This window comes from Phaeodactylum tricornutum, chromosome 15, assembly GCF_000150955.2.
Source record: "Phaeodactylum tricornutum CCAP 1055/1 chromosome 15, whole genome shotgun sequence".
Lineage (NCBI taxonomy): Eukaryota > Bacillariophyta > Bacillariophyceae > Surirellales > Neidiaceae > Phaeodactylum > Phaeodactylum tricornutum.
The window spans coordinates 101413-123266 of record NC_011683.1 but is presented as its reverse complement, the minus strand read 5'-3'; the positions used below and the strand labels follow the sequence as shown (position 1 = coordinate 123266).

The window sequence follows — 21854 nt, the reverse complement described above, 5'->3', positions numbered from 1 at the left end:
TGATGGCAAGTCAGCTTCATGCCAAGAAATAGGTAGCGTAGCATTAAAAGAACCATATCCGGTCCGCCGATACTGTTCCAGGTGTCGCGTTACTTGGTGGACTGAAACACGGAGTCACGAACGATGTTGCTATCGTGGACTCCGACACAGAACTGACTTTGAGTCTACTGTGCTTGCATTCGTGGTCGCCCATGTATGATCGAAGCTTATAATTCTGTTGTGGACGTCGCAATTTATTCAGTGCTCGGGCTTCGACAAGGCGAATCCGATCCCGAGACATCCCTAGTTGTTTGGCCGTTTCTTCCAATGACCAAGAAGTCCCATCTTCCAGCCCGAATCGTCTCCGCAACACATTCTGCTCCACATCCGTCAACACCTTAATCATTACATGCTCCAAGTCCAGTCGCAAAGCCTGCGCTTCGACGTTTTCTTCCGGCGTCTTTTCGTCCGACGCCAACGTATCCCCGAGAGTCCGCGTGTTCTCGTCTTTGAAAGCGCTTCGGCCCTTCAATGGTGTTTCTAAACTCATCACGTTCCGAGACGAGTCGGTATACAGTCGCACCTTTTCCACCGGCAATTCCAGGTACTGCGCCAAACTACTCAGAGTGGCCTCTTCTCCGTGGGCCCGGAACCACGCTTTTGCTTTTTGAATGCGTTGGAGGGTCCCGTGTACGTGTGCCGGTAGCCGAATGGTTCGTGACGAATCCGACACCGACTTGAGGATGCGCTGTCGGACCCACCAAGTCGCGTACGTGCTGAAGCGCCACCCGCGTTCGGGCTCGAAGCGCTCTGCTGCTTTCATCAATCCTAGTGTACCTTCCTGGATGAGGTCTTGTAGCGTCAGAATGGTGCCCACTCCACGTCCTGCTTCGGTGGCGGTCTGCAACGTGCTGAGCTGTCGTTTTGCAAGTGCCGTAACGAGGCCCAGGTTGGCAGCCACGAGAGCAGCGCGAGCTTGTTGCCCCTCATCTAGAACCTGTCGTAGGACAATCACGGACACACCACAAGCAGCAGCCCATTCCTGGTGCTTGGGATGCACGTGCATGCCGTCTCGAAGCGTGACCAGTTGCTCACGCAGCGCAAGAGCTGCCCTCAAGGTACGAATTTGGAAACTGTACCGAGCTTCTTGTTCTTTCGTCAAGCCACGCCCAAAAGGAACAGAAGTGGGACTTTTCGAGCGCAAAGTGGTGAATGTTGTTGTTGGGGCTTGAAATTCAAAAGACTTCTGCTTGCGAAGTCTGTTGCTTTTGACGGTGTTTGAGGTTGTCCGGAGATTCCTTTTGGTTTGTTTCGCCCAGTCCTTGAGACTCAGTTGTCCATTTTCCTCTAGCAAAGCATCGTTTGAAAACTTGCGTACTGTCTGATGGGAGGGCTCAATGATGACGGGTGCGGACGAGGCTGAAGCACGTCGATGCGGATGAGCAGAAGGCGAGAAGGCTTGCACAGAAATGAGCAAAGCTAGGTTTAATACAAGGTCGCAATATGATATCCTCCGGCAGGAAGCGGAACGGGAGGTCACATTCATTGTGACAAAACTAAACCAGCGAATTGACTAAAACCACTCCTTCTTGGGCTACGCTTACAAGGAAGCCGATCCGATCTTTTGCCGTGAAAACCGCGGAAATGGGCCGATGGACTCGAGCCATCAAGGGAGGTGAAAACTCAATTTGCCATTATTTGACGGACTGGTCGGCAGGTGCGGGCACGGGTGTGTCTCACTCTCAGTTCCGTAATGAAAGACGTTGCTACGTGCGTGTGAAATCCAGAAGCTTTGTTTGTCCGAAGAATCATCGAAACGGTTACGGTGACGAAAGCTTATCTATATATCGTCATCCCAGTGAAGATTATATGAATGCTTAAATAACGTTTTAGTATATTATGACGTCGGATGAAAGTTCAGACTCATATTGCTACGAAATATCTGGATTGTAGAAACGCATCGAATGCGCAAGATGCTAGCATCCGGCAGCTGGATTCTATCCTAGTTCCGTTAGAGGGCGGTTAATAAAGGTAGATCGCTTCACCTACTAATACAGCAGTAATGTATTTTCGGGGACTCGATTTGGTCTGTTCTTTGTCGACGCAAACGATATATTTGTGGATCCCCTCCCAAATTGACTTCCCCAATATTTTCATCTCAGGCCTCACGAGCATCGCATAAACCAAAAAGCTATTTCTGCGCCCTATGAGGGGTACAGTACAAGCTTGACGGGTAAATCACAAGTCAACATACCCCGCCTTATCCAAATACAAAATCGGATTTGTCGTAAAGTTGCTGGACTCTTCGTCGTTTGCACTCCCAATTTTCATTAAGAGTAAAATTCTGGCTTGGCGGTGGCAATTCCCGCGGAATACTTCAGTTCTTAGCAATGAGGATCTCCATCGGTTGTAGAAGAGATAAGAGATGGAGTTCTCTTCCGTTTGTTCGGCTCTGCCTACTAGCGTTGGCAGTGCTAGAATTCAACCAGAATCTTGTACAGGGATTTTCGGTGCAAACATGCTCTATAAGAAGGCATGTTTCACCATCGAAGTCCTCAACAGCAGCGACACTTTACCCAGGGAATGATGTAGACGAAAAGAGTGCGTCTTTGTTGACTCGGCGGGAATCGATGCAGCTAGCGTTGTTCCTCTGTGGTGTCGCTACGGCGACTGTACCTTCATTTCCTGCCGCCGCTAAAGGCCCAAAAATATCTCCGCAAGAAGCTGAGCAGCAAATTTTATACGAACTAAAAAACCCGAAAGGGGGCATTGCGTACATGCAACGCCAAATCGATGAAGGCAATTTTGAAGCCCTGATGGAATTTACGAAAACCTACGACCAGAGTTTGCGAAAAACATATCTTGGAAAGGGTTTAAAACCAGTTATTGCGGACGGTAACCGAGCTACGGAACTCGCCAACGCCGTCACATTTGATTTGATAGGCATCAATCGCAACACAAGGCCGGGGCAAACCAACGCCGTAGGAGCGAACCAATACTTGCAGGAGTTGAGGGACGATATTCAAGCGTTTTTGGCTTTGCCGCGAACGGAATAGGGATTAGCCAAGCGTACCATTGCATTTTGTAAAGGCAGATCTTGCTGCCGAATGCGACAATGAGACACTCCGACAGCATTTTTTCGTTTCACAAGAGTGAGATCATGAGATTATGCTAGCTATGGTTATACAAGGGAAAAATGCAGGAACTTTCCGAACAGTCCAAGGCAGATCTAGCTATTAGAAAAATAAAATCAAACAGGATACTATTCTCTAAAGCTAGCTGCGCGGCTCAGCTGTGGCTACCCACGCGGTAAGCCTCCTGCTGCAACAACGTTGATGATGCTCCAGCAAGGTTTTCACTGCCTTCACAACTGGATTGATGGGTGGGCACAAGTTGGCTGCTCGCATTTCGTCGACACGATGCTGGGCCCGCATGGCCTGGCTTTCGCCTACTCCATCTCCGTCGGACAGATACAAGCTTCCGTGTAGAAGACCGGCCGATTGGGCTAACGAGCCAAAGTATTTGGGCAAGTAATAGCCAAACGGAAATATTTCCAGTACTCCCCCACACTCGGGCATCCATGCCAAGCCCGAAAGCTGAGCACCGTGGGGTGTAATTACAATATCATGAGCAGCAAACCATGCGGATTGGTCCGCAAAAGTGGCGTTTTCGAAGTACGCAATATTTGCGTCGACGACCACGGCTGTATCGCTCAAGGCGAGGTGCAATTGTTCAACTAAATTTTGTCCATTCAGCAAGCGCCTGGACTTTTGACGGTTCAAAATCCCAATTCGAAGTTGGGAAGGACAAATAGACTGCACTTTAGGTGGTAAGAGTACCCCGGACAACGACCGGGCATCGTTTGGTGTTGCCATAGAGTATATTGGTTCCACGAAAGGTCGTATAGAGTAGGGTAAGAATCGTTGGATGGTGTCATTTTTTGTTTCATGTTCCAATCGAATGAGCGACTTCCAAGCTACCAGGAGCCCACGCATGAACGAGGATCCGACGTGCATGGTACCCAACAACACAGGTCGCTTGTTTGGATTCTTTTGCCAATACGACCAACATCGATAGAGCTGTTGCATTTGGTGTGGTAAGTGCCCGGCAAAGGGTGCGCTTCGATTGAAATAGCAGTAAGCTGCGTTTGGTTTCTCTACCATCAGGGACGTTTCCCACAGCTCCGATGTGGGTCTGTCGGTACCATTCAAAAAGGGCGGTAACACGCTCAAATCTCCACACGGACTCTCGTGACATGTGCCGTTAGGGAGGCTACTCTTTCTTGCAGTATACCTTTTTTCAAAATGTAGCGGAGCAGTAGTTTCTGCCTCATCCTTCCGTGTCCAAAAACCTAGCATATTTTGCATTGGCGAGTGGCCTACTAATTCGAGTTGGTTTTGCATGTTCCACACAAGAGCCGCCCAGGAAAAGCACAAGGCGAACATGTACTGTATAGCCGATGCTTTTGACAAACACTGCCGGAGGGAGGTCATGATATTTTAGCGCGGAGGCCTGTCTCTTTACCATGAAGTACTTCGGTCCTATCGAAAGTAGGTGAACGCGTCATGCCCAACAGCGTGCCTTCCCCTTTCTCGTGCGTCTATCCGTACATGAAAGCTGGAGACCACCCTGCCAATCGTCTGGAGCATTGACTTTGAGCTCTCAAAATTGCGAAAATTGTGCGTGGACATCGGTATGTATCATGCGTGTCTCAAATATAAGACAAAATAAATTAGTTTAGTTAACACAGCCAGAAACCTGAAAGGCGTTCTTCATAGCCTGTGAATCAGAATCTTCTCCATCTCACAGTCATTTCGCCTAAAAGCAGTATCTTGGTCCCACTAACCCTAAACGTAGGACTGTTATGCCTGCCAGAGCAAGTTACGTCATTAGCCGCTTTCCATTGCGGAGTAATACAAATAGTATGCTCCCATCACCAGCAAAAATACGTACAGGTTACTCTAGTTACAACTTCTGAACCGGGAAAGAGGCGAACGCAAGCAATGTGCAGTCGACAGGTAAAACCTGCTCGTTTTTTGTCCATTCTGAAATCCCTTATTCCCGATCTCGTCGACTTGCGGCAAACATAGTTTCACTTTGTGTTCTACTATTGACTGACAACTTACTGTTAGAGCAAAAGATCAAAAGCGAACAACTGGGACGTTTCGGGAGCGTTGCGGTCTAGCTAAAAGACAGCTTTCTACATAGTATACCGTTTCGGACGCGGAGCATGGCGCAGGTAGCAATTTGACGTGAGTGTCGCTCTCAATTAAAAAAAAGTTGCCATTGTTCAACAAGCTTTCGGCAAGCCTTTTCGACGAACCCATATTCATATTCGTTGTTGACCGGTAAACCACATTTTAGATGGTAAGAGTACGCAAGACAACGACCGGCATCGTTGATACGTACGCTAGATCTTGTAAAAACACATCACAGGAGATCAATTTGTTTATGAGCAAAGCCTGTGGATGAACGGAACCTGACGACAGCTTACAACTAGAGGGCTCTAATGTGCTCCACAAAGAAAGGCTTTTTAGAAGGTTTTACATTAAAGTTAGGGTTCTAACGGGAATGACGAGAACCCCGTCGTTCGATGTCCGCAGATAGTCCTACACTAGTCTTGTTCCGGGGCCATGACGTCGTGTGACGTCGTCTCTCGGTCAAGCTTGCGTCATCCTCTTCCACGCTTCGAATTTCTTTCGCGAAGCCACGCTCCCGGACGAAAAACAAAACACGTACTTGGGCTGTGCAACGTCCGAGAATCGGAAGCGAGACACACGCAAGCACCGTGCCGACCGCGGCATCACCGGCACAGAGGTTTTCGCCTTTTGTTTGCTGGATGCGACCTCCGTGTGTACGTACTCCACACACACACTTGTGGATGTACTTTTATCGGCGTCTGGCGAGGATTGTTTTTCGTCGTGCCAATTACCGACCGCTTGAAAACATAAAGGAGTATTTCAATAGAAGGTAATTGACCATCACAACGATCGATAGGGGCAATGGCGAAGTTTCGGTCGAGAATCTCGTACTTTGCTGTCGGATTGACAACAACGTCAATCTTTTCCGTGCAAGCCTTCTCGCCTTCTGCTCATCCGCATCGACGTGCTTCAGCCTCGTCCGCACCCGTCATCATTGAGCCTTCCCATCAGACAGTACGCAAGTTTTCAAACGATGCTTTGGTAGAGGAAAACGGACAACTGAGTCTCAAAGACTGGGCGAAACAAACCAAAAGGAATCTCCGGACAACCACAAACACCAGCGCAAGCAACAGACGTCGCAAGCAGAAATCTTCCGACTCCGCCGCCCCAATTACAATGCCCACGACCACGAATTCGCAAAGTCCTGCTTTCGATCCTGCCACACCTGGTCTAACGAAAGAAGAAGAGGCGCAGTATAGTTTCCAAATTCGTACCCTGAGCGCTGCTCTCGCGCTGCGTGAGCAACTGGTCACGCTTCAAGACGGCATGCATGTGCATCCCACTCACCAGGAATGGGCTGCTGCTTGCGGTGTGTCCGCCGTGGAACTACGTCGCGTCTTGGACGAAGGACAGCAGGCTCGCGCTGCTCTCGTGGCTGCCAACCTGGGCCTCGTTACGGCACTTGCAAAACGACAGCTCAGCACGTTGCAGACCGCCACCGAAGCAGGACGTGGAGTGGGCACCATTCTGACGCTACAAGACCTCATCCAGGAAGGTACACTAGGATTGATGAAAGCAGCAGAGCGCTTCGAGCCCGAACGCGGGTGGCGCTTCAGCACGTACGCGACTTGGTGGGTCCGACAGCGCATCCTCAAGTCGGTGTCGGATTCGTCACGAACCATTCGGCTACCGGCACACGTACACGGGACTCTCCAACGCATTCAAAAGGCGAAAGCATGGTTCCAGGCCCACGGGGAGGAGGCCACACTGAGCAGTCTGGCGCAGTACCTGGAATTGCCGGTGGAAAAGGTGCGACTGTATACCGACTCGTCTCGGAATGTGATGAGTTTAGAAACACCATTGAAGGGCCGAAGCGCTTTCAAAGACGAGAACACGCGGACTCTCGGGGATACGTTGGCGTCGGACGAAAAGACGCCGGAAGAAGACGTCGAAGCGCAGGCTTTGCGACTGGACTTGGAGCACGTCATGACCCAGGTGTTGACCGACGTGGAGCAGAATGTGTTGCGGAGACGATTCGGGTTGGAAGATGGGACTTGCTGGTCCGTGGAAGAAACAGCCAGACAATTAGGGGTATCTCGGGATCGGATTCGCCTTGTCGAAACCCGAGCACTGAACAAATTGCGACACCCGCAACAAAATTACAAGCTGCAGTCTTACGTTGGTGATAGCAACCATGTTTGGAATCACCATGTGGCGGACACGGAGGTAGATTCAGTTTCCACCACGACAAGTACTGAGAGTGTTTCCACGGAGTCGGCACCACATGGAATCTCCTCCGACCGGATATGGTTCTTCTAAGGCTTGCTCACTTTGGGTCGGCGGCTGCTACTTTCTAACTTGTACATATTATATTATAAAAACGCGCACCTTTGTCGATACCTTGTGACTTGGATAAATAGGTTTGTGGATGTGTCGAATGGAAGGCACGGAGGTGGCCGTGTTCCTGGGCGATAGCTTGGACAACAAATGTGATGGCAAGGTGGCATTTACAGTCAACGTAATTGCGGAAACTGCTACTGTAACTATGGAACAAACATTTTCAAGTCTCTTCTTTTCCGGGTTATCATCTTGAATTCCGGGTTCTTTATTGAGACCGTGGCGGCGCGGCGGGTCATCGGCGGGTACCGTGTTGCTCCGCAATGGAGCGACGGGGCAACCACATCCGGTTGCCCTTACAATTGCCATTGCGTTGTTTTACATTAGGAAGCAAATTATGCTAACCAAGTTTGAGTCCAAATCGGCGCGGGTGAAAGGTTTAGCCTTTCATCCGGTGCGTCCCTGGGTATGTGCATCTTTGCACAATGGTGTAATTCAACTGTAAGTTGTTTAACTGTCGTTGTGCCACGGAGCAGCGGACAAAAATGACCGTTCGTCTGCGGTGATTTGTGGGGGCGTTGAGAAGGATCGTGCCCGAATGTTTGTCTAACCTTTTCTGACTCGTGTTTGTTTCTGTATCTCTTTGTGTAGTTGGGATTATCGAGTAGGCACCGTCATTGATCGATTTGAAGAGCACGAAGGTCCGGTCCGTGGTGTCGATTTCCACGTCTCGGAGCCGTTGCTCGTATCCGGCGGTGACGACTACAAAATCAAGGTCTGGGATTACAAGCTCCGTCGTTGCTTGTTTACCCTACTGGGACATTTAGACTACATTCGGACGGTTCAATTTCACAGTACGTTTCCCTGGATATTGAGCGCGTCCGACGATCAAACGCTGCGTTTGTGGGATGTTGATCGTCGCACCTGTTTGAGTGTCTTGACCGGACACAATCACTACGTTATGTGCGCGAGCTTCCATCCCACCGAAGATCTCATCGTGTCAGCGTCGTTGGATCAGACGGTCCGGGTGTGGGATACCACCGGTCTCCGTAAGAAACAAACGGGTGAGGCCAGTGGTGGGGGACACATGGATGGATCCATGCGTCCGCCGTCCACCGGACTTAACGTGCAAGCCGAGCTGTTCGGAACCAACGATGTTGTCGTCAAGTATGTACTCGAAGGTCATGACCGAGGCGTTAACTGGGCGTCCTTCCACCCTACTTTGCCACTCCTCGCCTCGGCAGCGGATGATCGACAGGTCAAGTTGTGGCGTATGAGCGAAACCAAGGCCTGGGAAGTCGATACCCTCCGGGGACACGCCAACAATGTGTCCTGCTGCTTGTTTCATCCCAAACACGATCTTGTCGTCTCCAATTCGGAAGATCGCTCGATCCGTGTTTGGGATGTCAGCAAACGTGTCGGCGTCCAAACCTTTCGCCGTGAAGGCGATCGCTTTTGGATTCTCGCCGCGCACCCGACGCAGAATTTGCTCGCGGCCGGACACGATTCCGGTATGATCGTCTTCAAATTGGAACGGGAACGTCCCGCTTCGTGCTACGGACCGACTTCCCAGCTCTACTACGTACGCGGTCGGGAACTTCTCCTGCACGACTACGGACGCGGTAGCACCGGAGTCGACGTTCCCATTACCAGTCTCCGCCGTATGGGAACGCAGGCTCAAACGGACGGTATAGGCTCAGCCCCGCGATACCTTACCTACAATCATCACAACCCGTCCGAAGGGAATATTTTGGTCACTTCGGATGTCGACGGGGGTTCCTACGAACTCGTTACCTTCAGTTTGAGCAATGCGAGTGGTTCCGTCACGGACGGAAAACGTGGTTCCTGCCTTGGGCCAGGTGTTTTTTTGGGACGCAATCGCTTCGCCATTCTTGATCGCCAGCGACAAATTGTAATCAAGAATCTACAAAATGAGACGACCAAACGTGTTCAACCACCTGTTCCCAACGTGGACGGACTGTTGGACGGTGGCGCTTCGGGTCGCGTATTGTTGCGCGCCGAAGACCGTGCCATTCTGTTTGAAGTCCAATCCCGACGCGTGCTGGGAGAAATCACGGCTCCCAAGATCAAATCGGTTGTCTGGAGCCCGGATGGAAGCAAAGTGGCCATTGTCTGCAAGTACGGTGTCGTTATGGCGGATCGCAGCCTCGAGCAGTTGTGCTCAATTTCGGACAACGTCCGCATCAAGTCGGGTGCGTGGGACGTCAGTCCCACGGGCGGCACGGCCTCGGAACTATTTGTCTACACCACCCTCCATCACGTCAAGTACTGCTTGCCGTCGGGAGACACTGGTACGATCCGTACGCTAGATCAACCGCTCTACGCGCAGCGTATCGTCAAGGACCAGCTTTTCTGTCTCGATCGCGAAGCCCGACCCCGCATTCTGAGTCTCGACACGACCGAAGCCCTCTTCAAACTGGCGCTGTCGCAGCAAAAGTACGGCAAAGTTATGCACATGGTCCGTCACTCTCGCTTGTGCGGGCGCGCCATTGTTGCTTATTTGCAAAACAAGGGTTTCCCGGAAGTCGCATTGCACTTTGTGCGGGAACCCCGGACCCGTTTTCGCCTCGCCTTGGCGTGCGGAAATATTGAAGCCGCCATGGAATCAGCCTTTACACTGGAGCAAAAAGCTCAAGCGGAAGGCAAGGATACCGGACGAGACGTTTGGGGCGAATTAGGCAGTGAAGCGTTGCGTCAAGGCAATCACCAAGTTGTCGAAATGAGTTATCAACGCACGAAAGACTTTGACCGCTTGTCGTTTTTGTACTTGATTACCGGTGATACAGACAAGTTACGCAAAATGCTCAAAATTTCGAACATGCGTCAAGACATTATGGGTCGCTACCACAATGCCTTGTTGTTGGGCGATGCAGCCGAGCGTGTGCACGTCTTGGAGGAGTCGGGAAATTTGCCGCTCGCCTACATCAGTGCAACCTTGCATGGTTTGATGGAAGACGCGGACCGGATCAAGATTACTATCGAAACAAATGGTGGCAGTGTGGATGGCCTTATGGACAAGGTTTCCGCCGAGGCTGGGGATAGAAAGACACACTGTTTGCTGCAACCCCCCACTCCTATCCTCCGCGCCAACAACTGGCCAACACTCGAGGTACAAAAGACGACTCTTGAAGACCTATCGGCAGCCGACGGTGAAGCTCACGAAGAGGACGGTGGTGAATATCACGATGCAGCAGCTGCGGCAGCGACTGAGTTGGGTACGGAAGATTGGCAAGACGACGACGAGGATATGGGTATGGGTACCGGCGCCGCGGCAGCGGCTGCTAATGACTTGGACTTTGGTGCCGACGACGATCTCGGCGACTGGGGCGACGATCTGGATGAACTCGGCGACCTGGGTGAACCGTCACATCGTGAGGCTGACGAAATGATAGACGTTTCGGAAGTCGGAGAAGTTGGTGACTTTGTTATGCCTACTTCTGGACGCCCTCCTGCTGGTTGTTGGGTAGGCAATAGTTCACACGCGGCCGATCATCTGGCAGCCGGAGCTGCGTCTTCAGCGTTACAATTATTGAATCGTCAAATTGCGGCGAGCGAATTCGCTCTACTCAAGTCAAATATGATCGCTTGCTATTTGGGTTCCATGACGAGCGCTCCTGGTGTTTCGGGCAGTCCGAGCATGTCCATTCCGTTGCTACGAAATGATGTTAACGGACATCCGGGTGCGGAAAGTCTGCCTCGTACACCCTTGACTTTGAAGCAAACGGTAGCCGGGATTCGCAATGGATATCGCTTCTTCCAGGGTGGAAAGTTCAACGAGGCCAAGGCAGCTTTTGTATCAGTGTTGGCCGAAATTCCGCTTGTAGTTACCGGCAACCGGGCAGAAGGCAACGAAATTAAGGAAATGCTCAGTATTTGCCGCGAATACATTACAGCAATTCGGATCAAAGCGGAAATGGCAGCAGCTGCGACTGACCCGGTCCGCTCCACTGAGCTGTCAGCCTACTTTACTCACTGCAACCTGCAACCGGTCCACTTGCTGCTTGCTCTTCGTGCTGCCATGGGAACGGCCTTCAAGAACAAAAACTTTATCGTGGCTGCCAGCTTTGCGCGTCGTTTGTTGGAGCTTCCAGACATGAGTAACGAACGCAATGCAGAATTGCGAGTCAAGGCAACTAAGGTGTTGCAGAAGAGCGAGCAAATGGCCCGAAATGAGCATCAGCTGAACTATGACGAAACGAAGACATTTGCGATTGACTGCAAAGACTTTGTCCCTATTTATTCGGGCGACAGCTCGACGCAGTGTTCATACTGCGGATCTTCCTACGCGGACGAATCTATGTCGCACAGTCTGTGCTTAACATGTGGATTTTGTGCTGTCGGGATCCAAACCATCGGGCTCGTCACTGGATAAATTTCTGCCGGATGTTCTACTCTATGTTGGCATATCTACTAATGCAAGTTTTAAATTCACAGTCTTAGCCAGCCAAAGCATGTCCTTAACGATACGTTGTCAAATAAATTACACTCTCATTTTGATGCTTGTTCCCGGGACAAAATGAGCCTCGATACGTCCTGTACAAACGGGGCTTTCCAGATGGAATAATTGTAAGGTGTCTTCGCGACTGATATGCGGCAAGCGGAAGGTACGGGATCTTTCATAATTTGATGCAGAGGACAGGACACGCATTTTCATTGGTTGAAGTTGCCAGGACCAACTGCAAGGTTTTGTGATTTGTCCAGTGATAAAAAACATGTGTATACAATATTTTCGATTTATCGAATAAGTCCCACAATCAGATATAAAAACCTAGGTGATTTATAAGTTTGTTTCCGCTTATCAGTCGCGAACTCCGCGGTTACAGCTGCCTCTGACAGGAGGCAGAAAAGCCAGCAATTTCTATTAGCCATTCGAGCAACAACTTCACATTCAAACTTACTGTCAGTGAGCCAAATCCTTCTCATCAACAACACCCTGAAAACTGACATTTGCCGCACGGCTTTTTTGCGGAAGTTGACGGTAAGACTAGCATCGAGAGAAAACTGTGATTTACAGTTACAGCTAATCTTGCGCTTTATTACATTGGTTATTCTTGTCCTTTAGTTACTCTCATTTTTCTTGAAGGGTTTTCATTTTGGTAGCAATGCAGGGATCTCCGCAGCCACAAGAGATGCATCGTCAGGGGCGGGAAGGGTCTAGTGAGATGACTTCTCGTATCGTGACAGAAAGACTAAAAAACGGGCAATGCATTCACTGTAGCATCCAGACTCATCAAGTTAATTCCAAACGGATGGGACTAAAGAGAGAGCTTATTCCTTTGACCGTTCCTGGCCAGGTTGAGAATGGTTGCTGTTTACGCGAATCCTGTCTTCTCGCTGGCTGCAACGTGGCTGTCAGCGACCCCCGTCCTCCTAAAATTCCCACCGCAAGAAAGTTCGCGATGGCAACGTCTGTAGGAGGTGTGACAGGCTCTCTATTTTCCCTGGCAGGTATGTCGGAGGTTGGTGACCTTGTTTCAGGGTTATCTGAACTTGCATCCTTGGCGGTACCTATCAACGACAGCTCTATGTCATCATCCGATAGTACGAAAGTCTCTCAGACAACGCCTGACTATCTCAATACTCATCTTCACCATCAAAGTCAGAGTAGTTCAGTGCTTCGTCCTCTTGAGCAATATCAACTACATGCTCCTTTGCGCCCGGAGGAATCTCAATCTCTTATTCCAAGCCACAGTACTTCCGACCCTTCCGCTGGAAGCTGCTCAGTCGAAACATTGGGCAACCAAGATGATGAGGGCCTTTCCCATCCCTCGCAAGCATTCCAAGTCTCCGTGAATAGTAATGGGAGAGTTCTTTGCCCTGGACTGCACGAAACCTACGTACACAATCTCGATTATACTTGCAACCTCTGCAAGAAGTCACGGATCGGTGAAGCAACATCGCGATGCAATATTTGTAACTGGGACCTGTGCGCTGCTTGTAGATCTCAAGCATCAATTCAAGAGCAGACGAGCTGTCCGCGAGGACACAATGCTTCGAGGGAGATTTGCCGAAGCTCCGGTTGGATATGTGACTACTGTTTTTCGAAAATCCCAGACGGTAAAAGTGCTATCATGTGCGATTCGTGCAATTGGGTGGTCTGCGATCATGGGGTTTGCGCCCAGCGAGGCAACATTTCTTGTATGGCCTGTCCTATGGGGCATATGGCGCCATTGGCTTGTTTACCAAGCAATCTCGCTTTCTATTGCGATGTGTGTTTCCAAGACATAAAGCGTGGATCTGAGGCATTTGTCTCAAACGTGTCCAGGCAAATGGAGTGCCTGTGTTCATCACAATGTAAGCTTTCCGCAACCGACAAAATGCCCCCTTGGACACAATGCTTTAAAGCAGGCCTGCCAAAGCTCTCGCTGGACCTGTGACTATTGTTCTTCCGTAATTAATGTCGGTAACCCTGCCATTCTGTGCACCCTCTGTAACTGGGTAGTCTGTGATCATGGCGATTGTGCTGAGCGAGGCAACATTTCTTGCATGACCTGTCCTCAGGGACATTTGGCATCCATATCACGCTTGCCAAGTAATCTCGCGTTTTACTGCGATATTTGTTCCCAGGACATTGAGCAGGGATCGGAGGCCTATGTCTGTCAATTGTGTCCGAACAAATGGAGCTCATGTCTTCACCATAAGCCAAGCGGCTTTGACAGGTAAAATGACTTTTGTTGACCAGCGCATTTCCAATCATATCCAGGTTGCTACTTTCACTATTCGATGTAGGGTGGACATGTGGCTGCGCTTCAGTTTGAAACTAGCGCTTAGCATGGATTGCACCAAAACGAAGGCGTCGAATTTTACGAGGTACTCTGTATGGATCCCAATTAATCGGAAATTTTTCACGTACAGTTGAGCCAGCAAAAGAAAGTTCAAAAACGAGCCTCACAAACCCTGATAGCGCACATATTCCTTGTCTCCCCGCATACCGCAGAAGTTAGTGTTGCCGCTACTATTTAATTTTTGTAAGTGAAGGATCTAACATACGGATTGTTTGCTATTATTTCTCATCCGCGGACGAAACATGGGAAAGCTCTAACTTGATGTAGTTGATTTTATTGATAGATTTATCACTGACGTATTTCAAGCGGAGCGCAATTCTATCAATGCCACAATGGGGAAAAGACTTCACAGAAACAGAACTTGGCATTCTGTGAGATCACCGCTGATAGTGAACAAAGCCGGATAAGTCTGGTAGCATTAGGGTGTGGCTGAATTCCCAGTTACTTATAATCAATACTAAACAACAATCCAGTCATCAGAAGAGAACACTTTTTGGCCATTGTCCCAAAATGGTAGGTGGTCTCGTAGCGGATTGTCGAGTTTGCTGAGATTATCCTCAGTGCAAATGATTGCATTCTTTACGTTCCGTAGTTTACGTTCGATTCCCTCGCATTGCGTGCAAGTCTGGGGCCAGTCCCTGCAAACGCGAGTAAAACAAATGCATTTTCTTTTCTCCGTTACTTCTATCATATTCTGCTTCCATAGCGCTTGATCCTTTTTGGTCGACCGAGCCGTTGTGTCAAAAAACGACGGTGGCTTGCACCGAATGCTGATATATATTTGTTCGACTCCTATCTTAAGTCCTTCTAGTGCCAAGTCTTCGGTTGTTATCTGTTCGCCGACTATCAGCATCCGTTTATCGCGCAGACCCTTATCCACCCACCTTGCTTCATTTGATTTATTGTCAATAATGTTGTCCGCAAAGTCCCCGTCAATAAAACTGCGTCGCAAAGAGGTCGAAATATTTGGGGCTCTGGTTTCACCGCAAGCCCATATGCATTTGTCAAAATGGCGAACAATGGTTGCATTAGTTTGAACGTTTTTGATTTGGACAGCAAACTTTTGCGATTGCTCGTTGTACACGACGCTTACTACTTCCATACCAAAGCAAAAGTACCGAAGCCAAAAGTCGGCACAACGAGCGGTGCCTTGTGCCAGAACAGAGAGCAACATCTCACTATGAGGAAGGTATTCAGGTGCGGCAGTGCCGAAATATTCGTCGTATGGATGATCATAGAATTCGATGTTAAGGGGGAGTCGAGTAGACCGGAGATCGTCGTTCATTTTGGGCTGTGGTTGCTGTTTATGAAAGCTTTCTCTGATGCTATTTTTCCTGAGCCAAACACCGTCTGAAGCTGCAGCCTTTTCGAAACACGTCAAAATTGGCAAATTATCCAGATGTGTTGACGGCTTGTCGTTCTTTTTACCATATTCTGCTCGCTCTAATAAAAGCTCCTGACGCCTTCGTTCGAAAGCTCGACAAAGCATAATCCCGCTAAGGCCGCCTCCCACGATACAGACAGTAGGCGCACAGGCCTTCGTCATAATGCAGCCGGTCACGAAGCTGTAAATGCTTCTTCGATGCTCAATGGGAAGGGCTGTGTGAACTTATTTTCTGTCACGAGACGAAATGAGTGAAAAATGATCACAGTCAAAGCAACATTTGGAAGTCGAAGCATTTTTATTCACACTCTGATACGTGCCTTGTTTGGGGAAATCGTGATTAACATTGAAAAGTTCGACACATAGGCGAAACGGCTGGGCATGCTTTGGTCAGAAGGAATATTTTCCAATGTAAAGAGAAAATTCCATATTTGGGTTTCGTTCATTCCCCTATTGTAAGTAAAATTTTGAGTTGAAACTATTATCCCAACAGCAAGGAGCTAGAGGAGTAAAGTAGAAATTGGGGACACATGTTAGTCAATAATCGCGATGATATTAATGTAAAGATCAACTGACAACAGGTAGATATGATAGGAAAGAGGGACAGCTCCAATCTGTTCGTCAGATGTGGCTAGGAAGGATTTGGCTCTACCACACTGACAGTGAAGGAATTCGCTGTTCCCTTAACAGTCTCACGAAACGAAAGCGTTTTCAGCAGCCCAAAAATGACACGGCTATAGAGGCCTCCATGCTGTAGGTTCGCAAATGTGCTCATTGTTGCAGCACTGGGCGATTTGGAATTTTGAGGTTGCGAAAACAGACGGGAATATTAACAAGTACAATATATTTGACCGGGGGCGCTTTCATTGCTTACATTAGGAAAGCACTCGCGCCCCACCTTTTGTTACTCATTGTCAGTAAATCTGTGTTTAGGCTGGATTTTGATTTTGCCTTTCAAGGCGGAAATTGTAAATTTCCTCAAAAGAATTATTGGCATTGGCGCCTACTTCCAGTGTCAACCAATGCAAAGACGATACGACACACTGGGACCACAAACAATAATTTGGTAGCAGAACATAAAAAGATATAAAGTGTTCCCAAACTATTGAAGATCTTCTCGCTCTAAACCTTTCCGGTAAGGAAACGGGTACCGTTCCGGATGGTTAACTCGTTCACAAATATCAGCCAAGTCAGTGTACTCCCCAGGGTACTTGAGATGGACTCCTTCCTGAACCTTCTCTCGCATGACTCCCCATTTTGTGGTGTCAATCGGAGTCATGCAGGTAAACATGATTCGACGAAATCGGTACACCCGGGACAACAGTCCGGCTTTCGTCCACATGGTTCGCAGGAAGGTTTCCGGATTCATAAGCCTGCTCGTAAAGTTGGCAAAGATGTCTGGTTGTCGCAAAAAGAGTGGAAACACTTCCAAAGTTTCCAGTATTACATCGGCCGGGGCAATATAGAATCGATCGGTTATTCCGCGATAGTTCTGCCCCGTAGGCACCCAAATACGCTCCGGCTGGAGCGTATTCATACGTAACGGACACGAGTAGTACTGATCGGTCCGGGTAATGATGAAGCGATCATACTGCGTTGCCCACTGCAACGTGCGGATGCGTTGCGCCAAGTACCAGCGGAACCAAAAGACAATAGCCGCGCTCGACTGAAAGCCGCGGATTCCCCCGAGCATGAGTGGATGCGTGTGCGGAGTGTAGCGCTGCAGGACCTCGTCCCGCCAGAGCTTTTCTCCGGCCAAATGGTCGATCGCATCAGCCCAATCGTGGTACCGCGGCACAATCTCGACGTGGCGGGCTCGTTCCCAAATACTGACGTTGGCGTGTCGGTAGGTTTCTTGTACGGGTACTTGGGAAAAGACCGCGAGATCGGCCATGTTTTCGTCGAGCACGTTTCGGTAGAGAGATTGCCACGCGTTTTCTCCGCAGCGCAAGTCGCCCAGGACTACCACCAATGTCTTGTTGGTGGGAGGAATCTCGGTACTTTTGATGGTTTGGGGCAAATCCACGACACCTGGAGGCAAGGGTTCGCTGGACATCTGGGCGAGTTGAACGGATACGGATGCCTTTTCCTTTGCAGCAACGGCTTTGGTATTTGTTCGGAGCAGTGTACGCCACAGAGACACGGGTGACTCCTCGGGAAGAGTACTGGTGGCACTCGTATCGTCCATGGTAAGATCCAACGTGGGAGATGTTCTCGACACCGGCATCGAGGTGTGAAGGTGGAGACGAGACGTCAGACAAAGCGAACCTAGCGCTACCAAAACGACGTACGCGGCAAGCGACCCGAGCTGGGTCAGTTTTCGTCGCGAATGTACCGCTAGCCCAAAGCGGAAACGAGGACGATCCTTTTCTTCTTGGCGCTCTTCGTGATGAGGGCTGCGCCCAATGGCCTCGGCGACTCGTGGGGAAGGACTACCACGTTGCGACATGGTGGGGAAGTGTCGGCGAGCAGCTACGTTGATGCGCAAGTGACTCTTACAAGTACAACCAGACTCGTCGGAAGAAGGACGGAAGTGCGATATTTGTGCAGAGCACCCAAAGACTTCCAAGACTACTCGGATCGATCGAAAGTTGTGTTCGTTTGAAGGGCGAAAAACAACGTTGGCGCCATCCCGACGTGACACCAACACCGGCGGGCTTCGGGGCAAGTTGCCGGGAAGGAAGGCCAAAAAACTCCTTTGGGACGCCTCGTTCCCTAAGCGCGTCCGCAGATTCTGTGAGAGTCACGAACGACGACGGTATTTTTATTATACAACCGATTGTTCATTGGGGGGCTGTGCTTTAAGGTGTATAGAATCGAAATGGAGACTAATCGTTCCGTGACAGAAAAGGGCTTTCTATTTATCGATAGATCATTTGAAAATTTTATCCACAATCACACATGTGTCAATATATAATGAGGGGGTCTACCAGTAGAGAGATAGGTGATCCCAAAGAACTCTAGTGAGACAAAACAAACACGCAGTGAGCGGATATGCAGCACGGGAACTGACCTGCGTGATTCTAGAGTCGACTCGCGTGCGTTACTATAGTGTCCCATTCGCTCTCTGTTCCTCTTTCTATCGCCGCTTCCTGAATGCCCCTTCCCCGTAGATTTAGATTGAGCGCAAAACGGTTTCTAAGTAAAATTGGCAATTAGAAAATAATTCAAAGCTCTGTATATGATATAGCGGCATTGTTGTGTTATACTGGCGATGTTCATGCTTAGGGATGTTTAGTCTTGTGGGCTACGCTTGGACCCTGATATGAAAAGGCGTGGCTGGATTCCAGTGGGTAATCCGTTGGAAGTAGCTTGTCCATGCCAGCGCGATACCTCTGAAATACAGAGCATACACCGAGCATTGGATTATTTTTTAATTGCGGATTTTACGTAAAAACCTTTTTGCGCTCAATCTAAAGTACTTAGAAATTTCAGATTAGGCCGAAATAGCGATTTTTCTCATGTCGTTCAGGCCGTAATAGCGGTTTTCCTCAAAAAAGTACGCTCAAGTGTCTACGAAAACCTTGCCATGGATGAACGTGGTAAATGACTTTGCGGTAAAACTGAAAAATTGAAAAAACTAGCCGTATCGTCGTCTCGAAATTCCGTCGGACGAAATGCATTTTGCTGTCAACGGATGTCCTAGTCGAGTACACATAACACTCGGTATACCATGGCTCCTACACGAGCATTTTGACAGCTACCTCACAGTAAGGAAACTCCTTGAGTTGGTGAAACTTGCTATACGTAATATTTTTTAAATGAAGTCAGCAATGGAGATGAGTGCTGCAACTAAAGCGATACCAGTTTTGGATACATAGAAAGATCCCGAAGACGTTTCGGCAGGATCTCCCTCTTCCGGTGGAGGCGGGGCCGTCTCTCCAGTATTCGCCAAGGCCTCCCCGGTAGACCAGTCGATTGAGAAACGCGAACGATCGTCAGGCCCATGATACCCTGCAAAGAAGTCTTGACCATTGGCGGCCCAAATTAGCTCGTCCGTTCCCTCGAGATCGAAGGGAATACCATTGATAGAGGTGGCTTGGAAGGTGAGAGCAGTGAAACACTCGGTAGACTCAACACTACGAGAATCAATTTCCGAACTCTGGCGAGCCGTTGCGACAAAATCGTTGACTGGATCCATCCAAAAGCGAAACGAGCTCTTGGCAGGATCAGGGCTGATGACGAATTCCTGAACCGAGGGCCCAGCGTCCAACTCGAACCCATCAGTGGCAGTATAGTTATCGCCAGGGATTGCCAATAGAATTGTAGCGCCGTGCATTCCGTTCTTACTTCCCCCAACGTTCGCAAAGCCAAACGCGAGATATCCAAGCAAGCCATTATAGGCGAGTCTTCCCTTGATTTGGCCACTTTCGAGAACGTCCCACATAAAGATTCCATTCTTACCCACTTCAAATGAGTTGTTGAAATTTGCGGATGAGACAAACGCGTCCCATTCCTCGGTAGAGCAGGTTCCATTGTCTCGAGGAATTCCAGGTAGGGATGGATAGGGAGTATTCAATTCCGTGCTATTGGCATCTGCGCAACCAGGGAAGAAGTCACCGTGGGTGTTGTCCCAGAGTTGTCCACGAGGGTTGATGCACTGCAGGTCAAGGCTTTGGGCTGCGCAAATTTCTTGGCTCACGCCAGCCTCTGCAATGTCCATGCAGCGATGCCAGCATAGCAAGGTACCCTCTTCGCAGGATGTCTCTTCAAGTTGACGGGCAGTCATGGAAGAGGAAGAGCACCCAAAACTAAGAGCATGCTCATTATTATTGTTGATAGATGCGTCGATCATTTCTTCTCGGAGAAGCCCGAAAGATTTTCCATGTTTGGGGTGAAGAGCTGACGCGGGCGGAAGAACCATGCGTCCGTACCAGACACGAGCTACATTTTTCGAGTGTTCGGGCATAGTCAAGGCATGGGGGGTTGCTCGTAACAAGGTGACGGCAGCATGGGTCTTGTCGAGGAGCATGGGGTTCACGTACTGGTTCACGCCATCTCCGAGCATAAAAACTAGATCATCGTTTTCATCAAATTTGACGTGAACACGTGCTCCACTTGGAAGTTCAATGAAGAACCCGGTAGAGATCTCGACATGACCGGGCTGGTCCCGCACCATACGCCCAGGTGTAAAGGCAATAAAGAGGCCTTGATCTGTGTGATAGGCGACGGTTTCTTCAGAAGCCTGGTTGGAGTTTTTCTGGTAGGAATGAAAATGTTCCAAATGCTCCCCATTCTCCACTACGTCAGAGAACGCCGAAAATTCATATCCTTCAGCTGTTGAAAGAAGGGCTCCATCTTGATGGACATCTTCAGATTCTTCCAATAGGCTTCCAAGTCGCTTGGCAAAAGCTTGAGTGGCTTGGGCAGAACTCGAACGAAAGTCGTCGACAGCTTTTGAGAAGGCCTCGCAAGAAGGCGATTCCGAGCGATGATCGATGTTCTGGGCTCCACCTGGTACGGTATGTGTAGCAAGTGTACGGCGAACTGTTCCATCCTGGAAGGTATGCTCCTTGGCGGCCTCAGAATCTTGGAGACAGGCTTGAAGGTCCCAAGAGAGGGCTTTATCCTTGACTTGTTTTCCAGGAATGTCAGTGATCGACACCATACCAGATTCTTGAAGGGCGTCCATCATAGACTTTTTGATAGACTCCGTGAAGGAGGAATCATCCACGAGAGCCAGGTACGAAATCTTAGTAGGGATGAAGACATCCGTTGACAATGCGCCGTTCCGGAGAACAGCAATGCTTGTCTGAGCAGAAAGGGCGAGTGTTGCAATGGCGAGAGAGAGATTCATTGTTGATTCAACACAACACAAAAGAAGCAGCTTTCGGAACTGTAATCGTTCTTTTGTTTCACTATGAAGCGAAGGTCATTTCTAGAGTGGCGTTGGAACGCCTTGCTTTACGTGGCTTGTGTTAAATTTCCAGATAGTACGATAGTATACAGAAAGTTTACGTACTAGTGGTCTTTGGCTACTCCGCCAAAAACATCGTGTTGCAGATTTTGAGCTCTGTGCAGGATTCGGAAAGACTCTCCGGGTTCAGAGGAATGGTCAATAAACACTCTGGACAGCTTCAATACCATACTTTATATAAAAATATAGCATTCGATTAATATTGCATAAATGATGAAATAATTTTTCGGAGTCATCAAATTTGCCAGGATTGATTCTAACGTTGTCAGTCATCTTTGAGGGGGGGAGGG

General features: G+C 49.2%; 7 protein-coding genes across 7 annotated transcripts; 3 read left to right on the top strand and 4 right to left on the bottom strand.

Moving 5' to 3' along the window:
• Positions 1 to 190: 190 nt before the first annotated feature.
• Positions 191 to 1147, bottom strand: PHATRDRAFT_3388 (predicted protein; the record flags this gene model as incomplete). The annotated part of the gene is made up of 1 exon (XM_002182124.1): positions 191 to 1147. A coding segment is annotated over one exon (957 nt), but the record flags the coding sequence as incomplete, so codon positions are not given.
• Positions 1148 to 6350: 5203 nt separating this feature from the next.
• PHATRDRAFT_14599 (predicted protein) lies at positions 6351 to 7301 on the top strand (the record flags this gene model as incomplete). The annotated part of the gene is made up of 1 exon (XM_002182291.1): positions 6351 to 7301. A coding segment is annotated over one exon (951 nt), but the record flags the coding sequence as incomplete, so codon positions are not given.
• Positions 7302 to 7854: 553 nt separating this feature from the next.
• Positions 7855 to 11908, top strand: PHATRDRAFT_21929 (predicted protein; the record flags this gene model as incomplete). The annotated part of the gene is made up of 3 exons (XM_002182290.1): positions 7855 to 7958; positions 8109 to 10476; positions 10510 to 11908. 3 exons carry the CDS (start codon positions 7855 to 7857, stop codon positions 11848 to 11850), a joined length of 3813 nt encoding a protein of 1270 aa, XP_002182326.1. The 3' UTR covers positions 11851 to 11908.
• A 535-nt stretch (positions 11909 to 12443) lies between these two features.
• PHATRDRAFT_47807 (predicted protein) lies at positions 12444 to 14023 on the top strand. The gene is made up of 4 exons (XM_002182289.1): positions 12444 to 12456; positions 12541 to 12926; positions 12957 to 13274; positions 13420 to 14023. The coding sequence occupies exons 2-4, from the start codon at positions 12581 to 12583 to the stop codon at positions 13704 to 13706; spliced, it is 951 nt and encodes a 316-aa protein (XP_002182325.1). The 5' UTR covers positions 12444 to 12456; positions 12541 to 12580; the 3' UTR covers positions 13707 to 14023.
• Positions 14024 to 14720: 697 nt separating this feature from the next.
• Positions 14721 to 15908, bottom strand: PHATRDRAFT_47806 (predicted protein; the record flags this gene model as incomplete). Its single annotated transcript, XM_002182123.1, has 1 exon — positions 14721 to 15908. Exon 1 carries the CDS (start codon positions 15807 to 15809, stop codon positions 14721 to 14723), a length of 1089 nt encoding a protein of 362 aa, XP_002182159.1. The 5' UTR covers positions 15810 to 15908.
• Positions 15909 to 16749: 841 nt separating this feature from the next.
• On the bottom strand, positions 16750 to 18096 carry PHATRDRAFT_38113 (predicted protein; the record flags this gene model as incomplete). Its single annotated transcript, XM_002182122.1, has 1 exon — positions 16750 to 18096. The coding sequence occupies one exon, from the start codon at positions 18094 to 18096 to the stop codon at positions 16750 to 16752; it is 1347 nt and encodes a 448-aa protein (XP_002182158.1).
• Positions 18097 to 19404: 1308 nt separating this feature from the next.
• On the bottom strand, positions 19405 to 21444 carry PHATRDRAFT_38112 (predicted protein; the record flags this gene model as incomplete). Its single annotated transcript, XM_002182121.1, has 1 exon — positions 19405 to 21444. One exon carries the CDS (start codon positions 21442 to 21444, stop codon positions 19405 to 19407), a length of 2040 nt encoding a protein of 679 aa, XP_002182157.1.
• Positions 21445 to 21854: the final 410 nt, after the last annotated feature.

What these genes read in the sequence shown, in the direction of transcription:
- PHATRDRAFT_47807 (XM_002182289.1), top strand. Translation starts at nt 12,581, where the DNA reads ATGCAGGGATCTCCGCAGCCACAAGAGATGCATCGTCAGGGGCGGGAA. An exon ending in CTCTCTATTTTCCCTGGCAG is followed by an intron (nt 12,927 to 12,956) that starts GTATGTCGGAGG and finishes ACCTTGTTTCAG; the next exon opens with GGTTATCTGAACTTGCATCC. An exon ending in ATTCCAAGTCTCCGTGAATA is followed by an intron (nt 13,275 to 13,419) that starts GTAATGGGAGAG and finishes CGCTGCTTGTAG; the next exon opens with ATCTCAAGCATCAATTCAAG.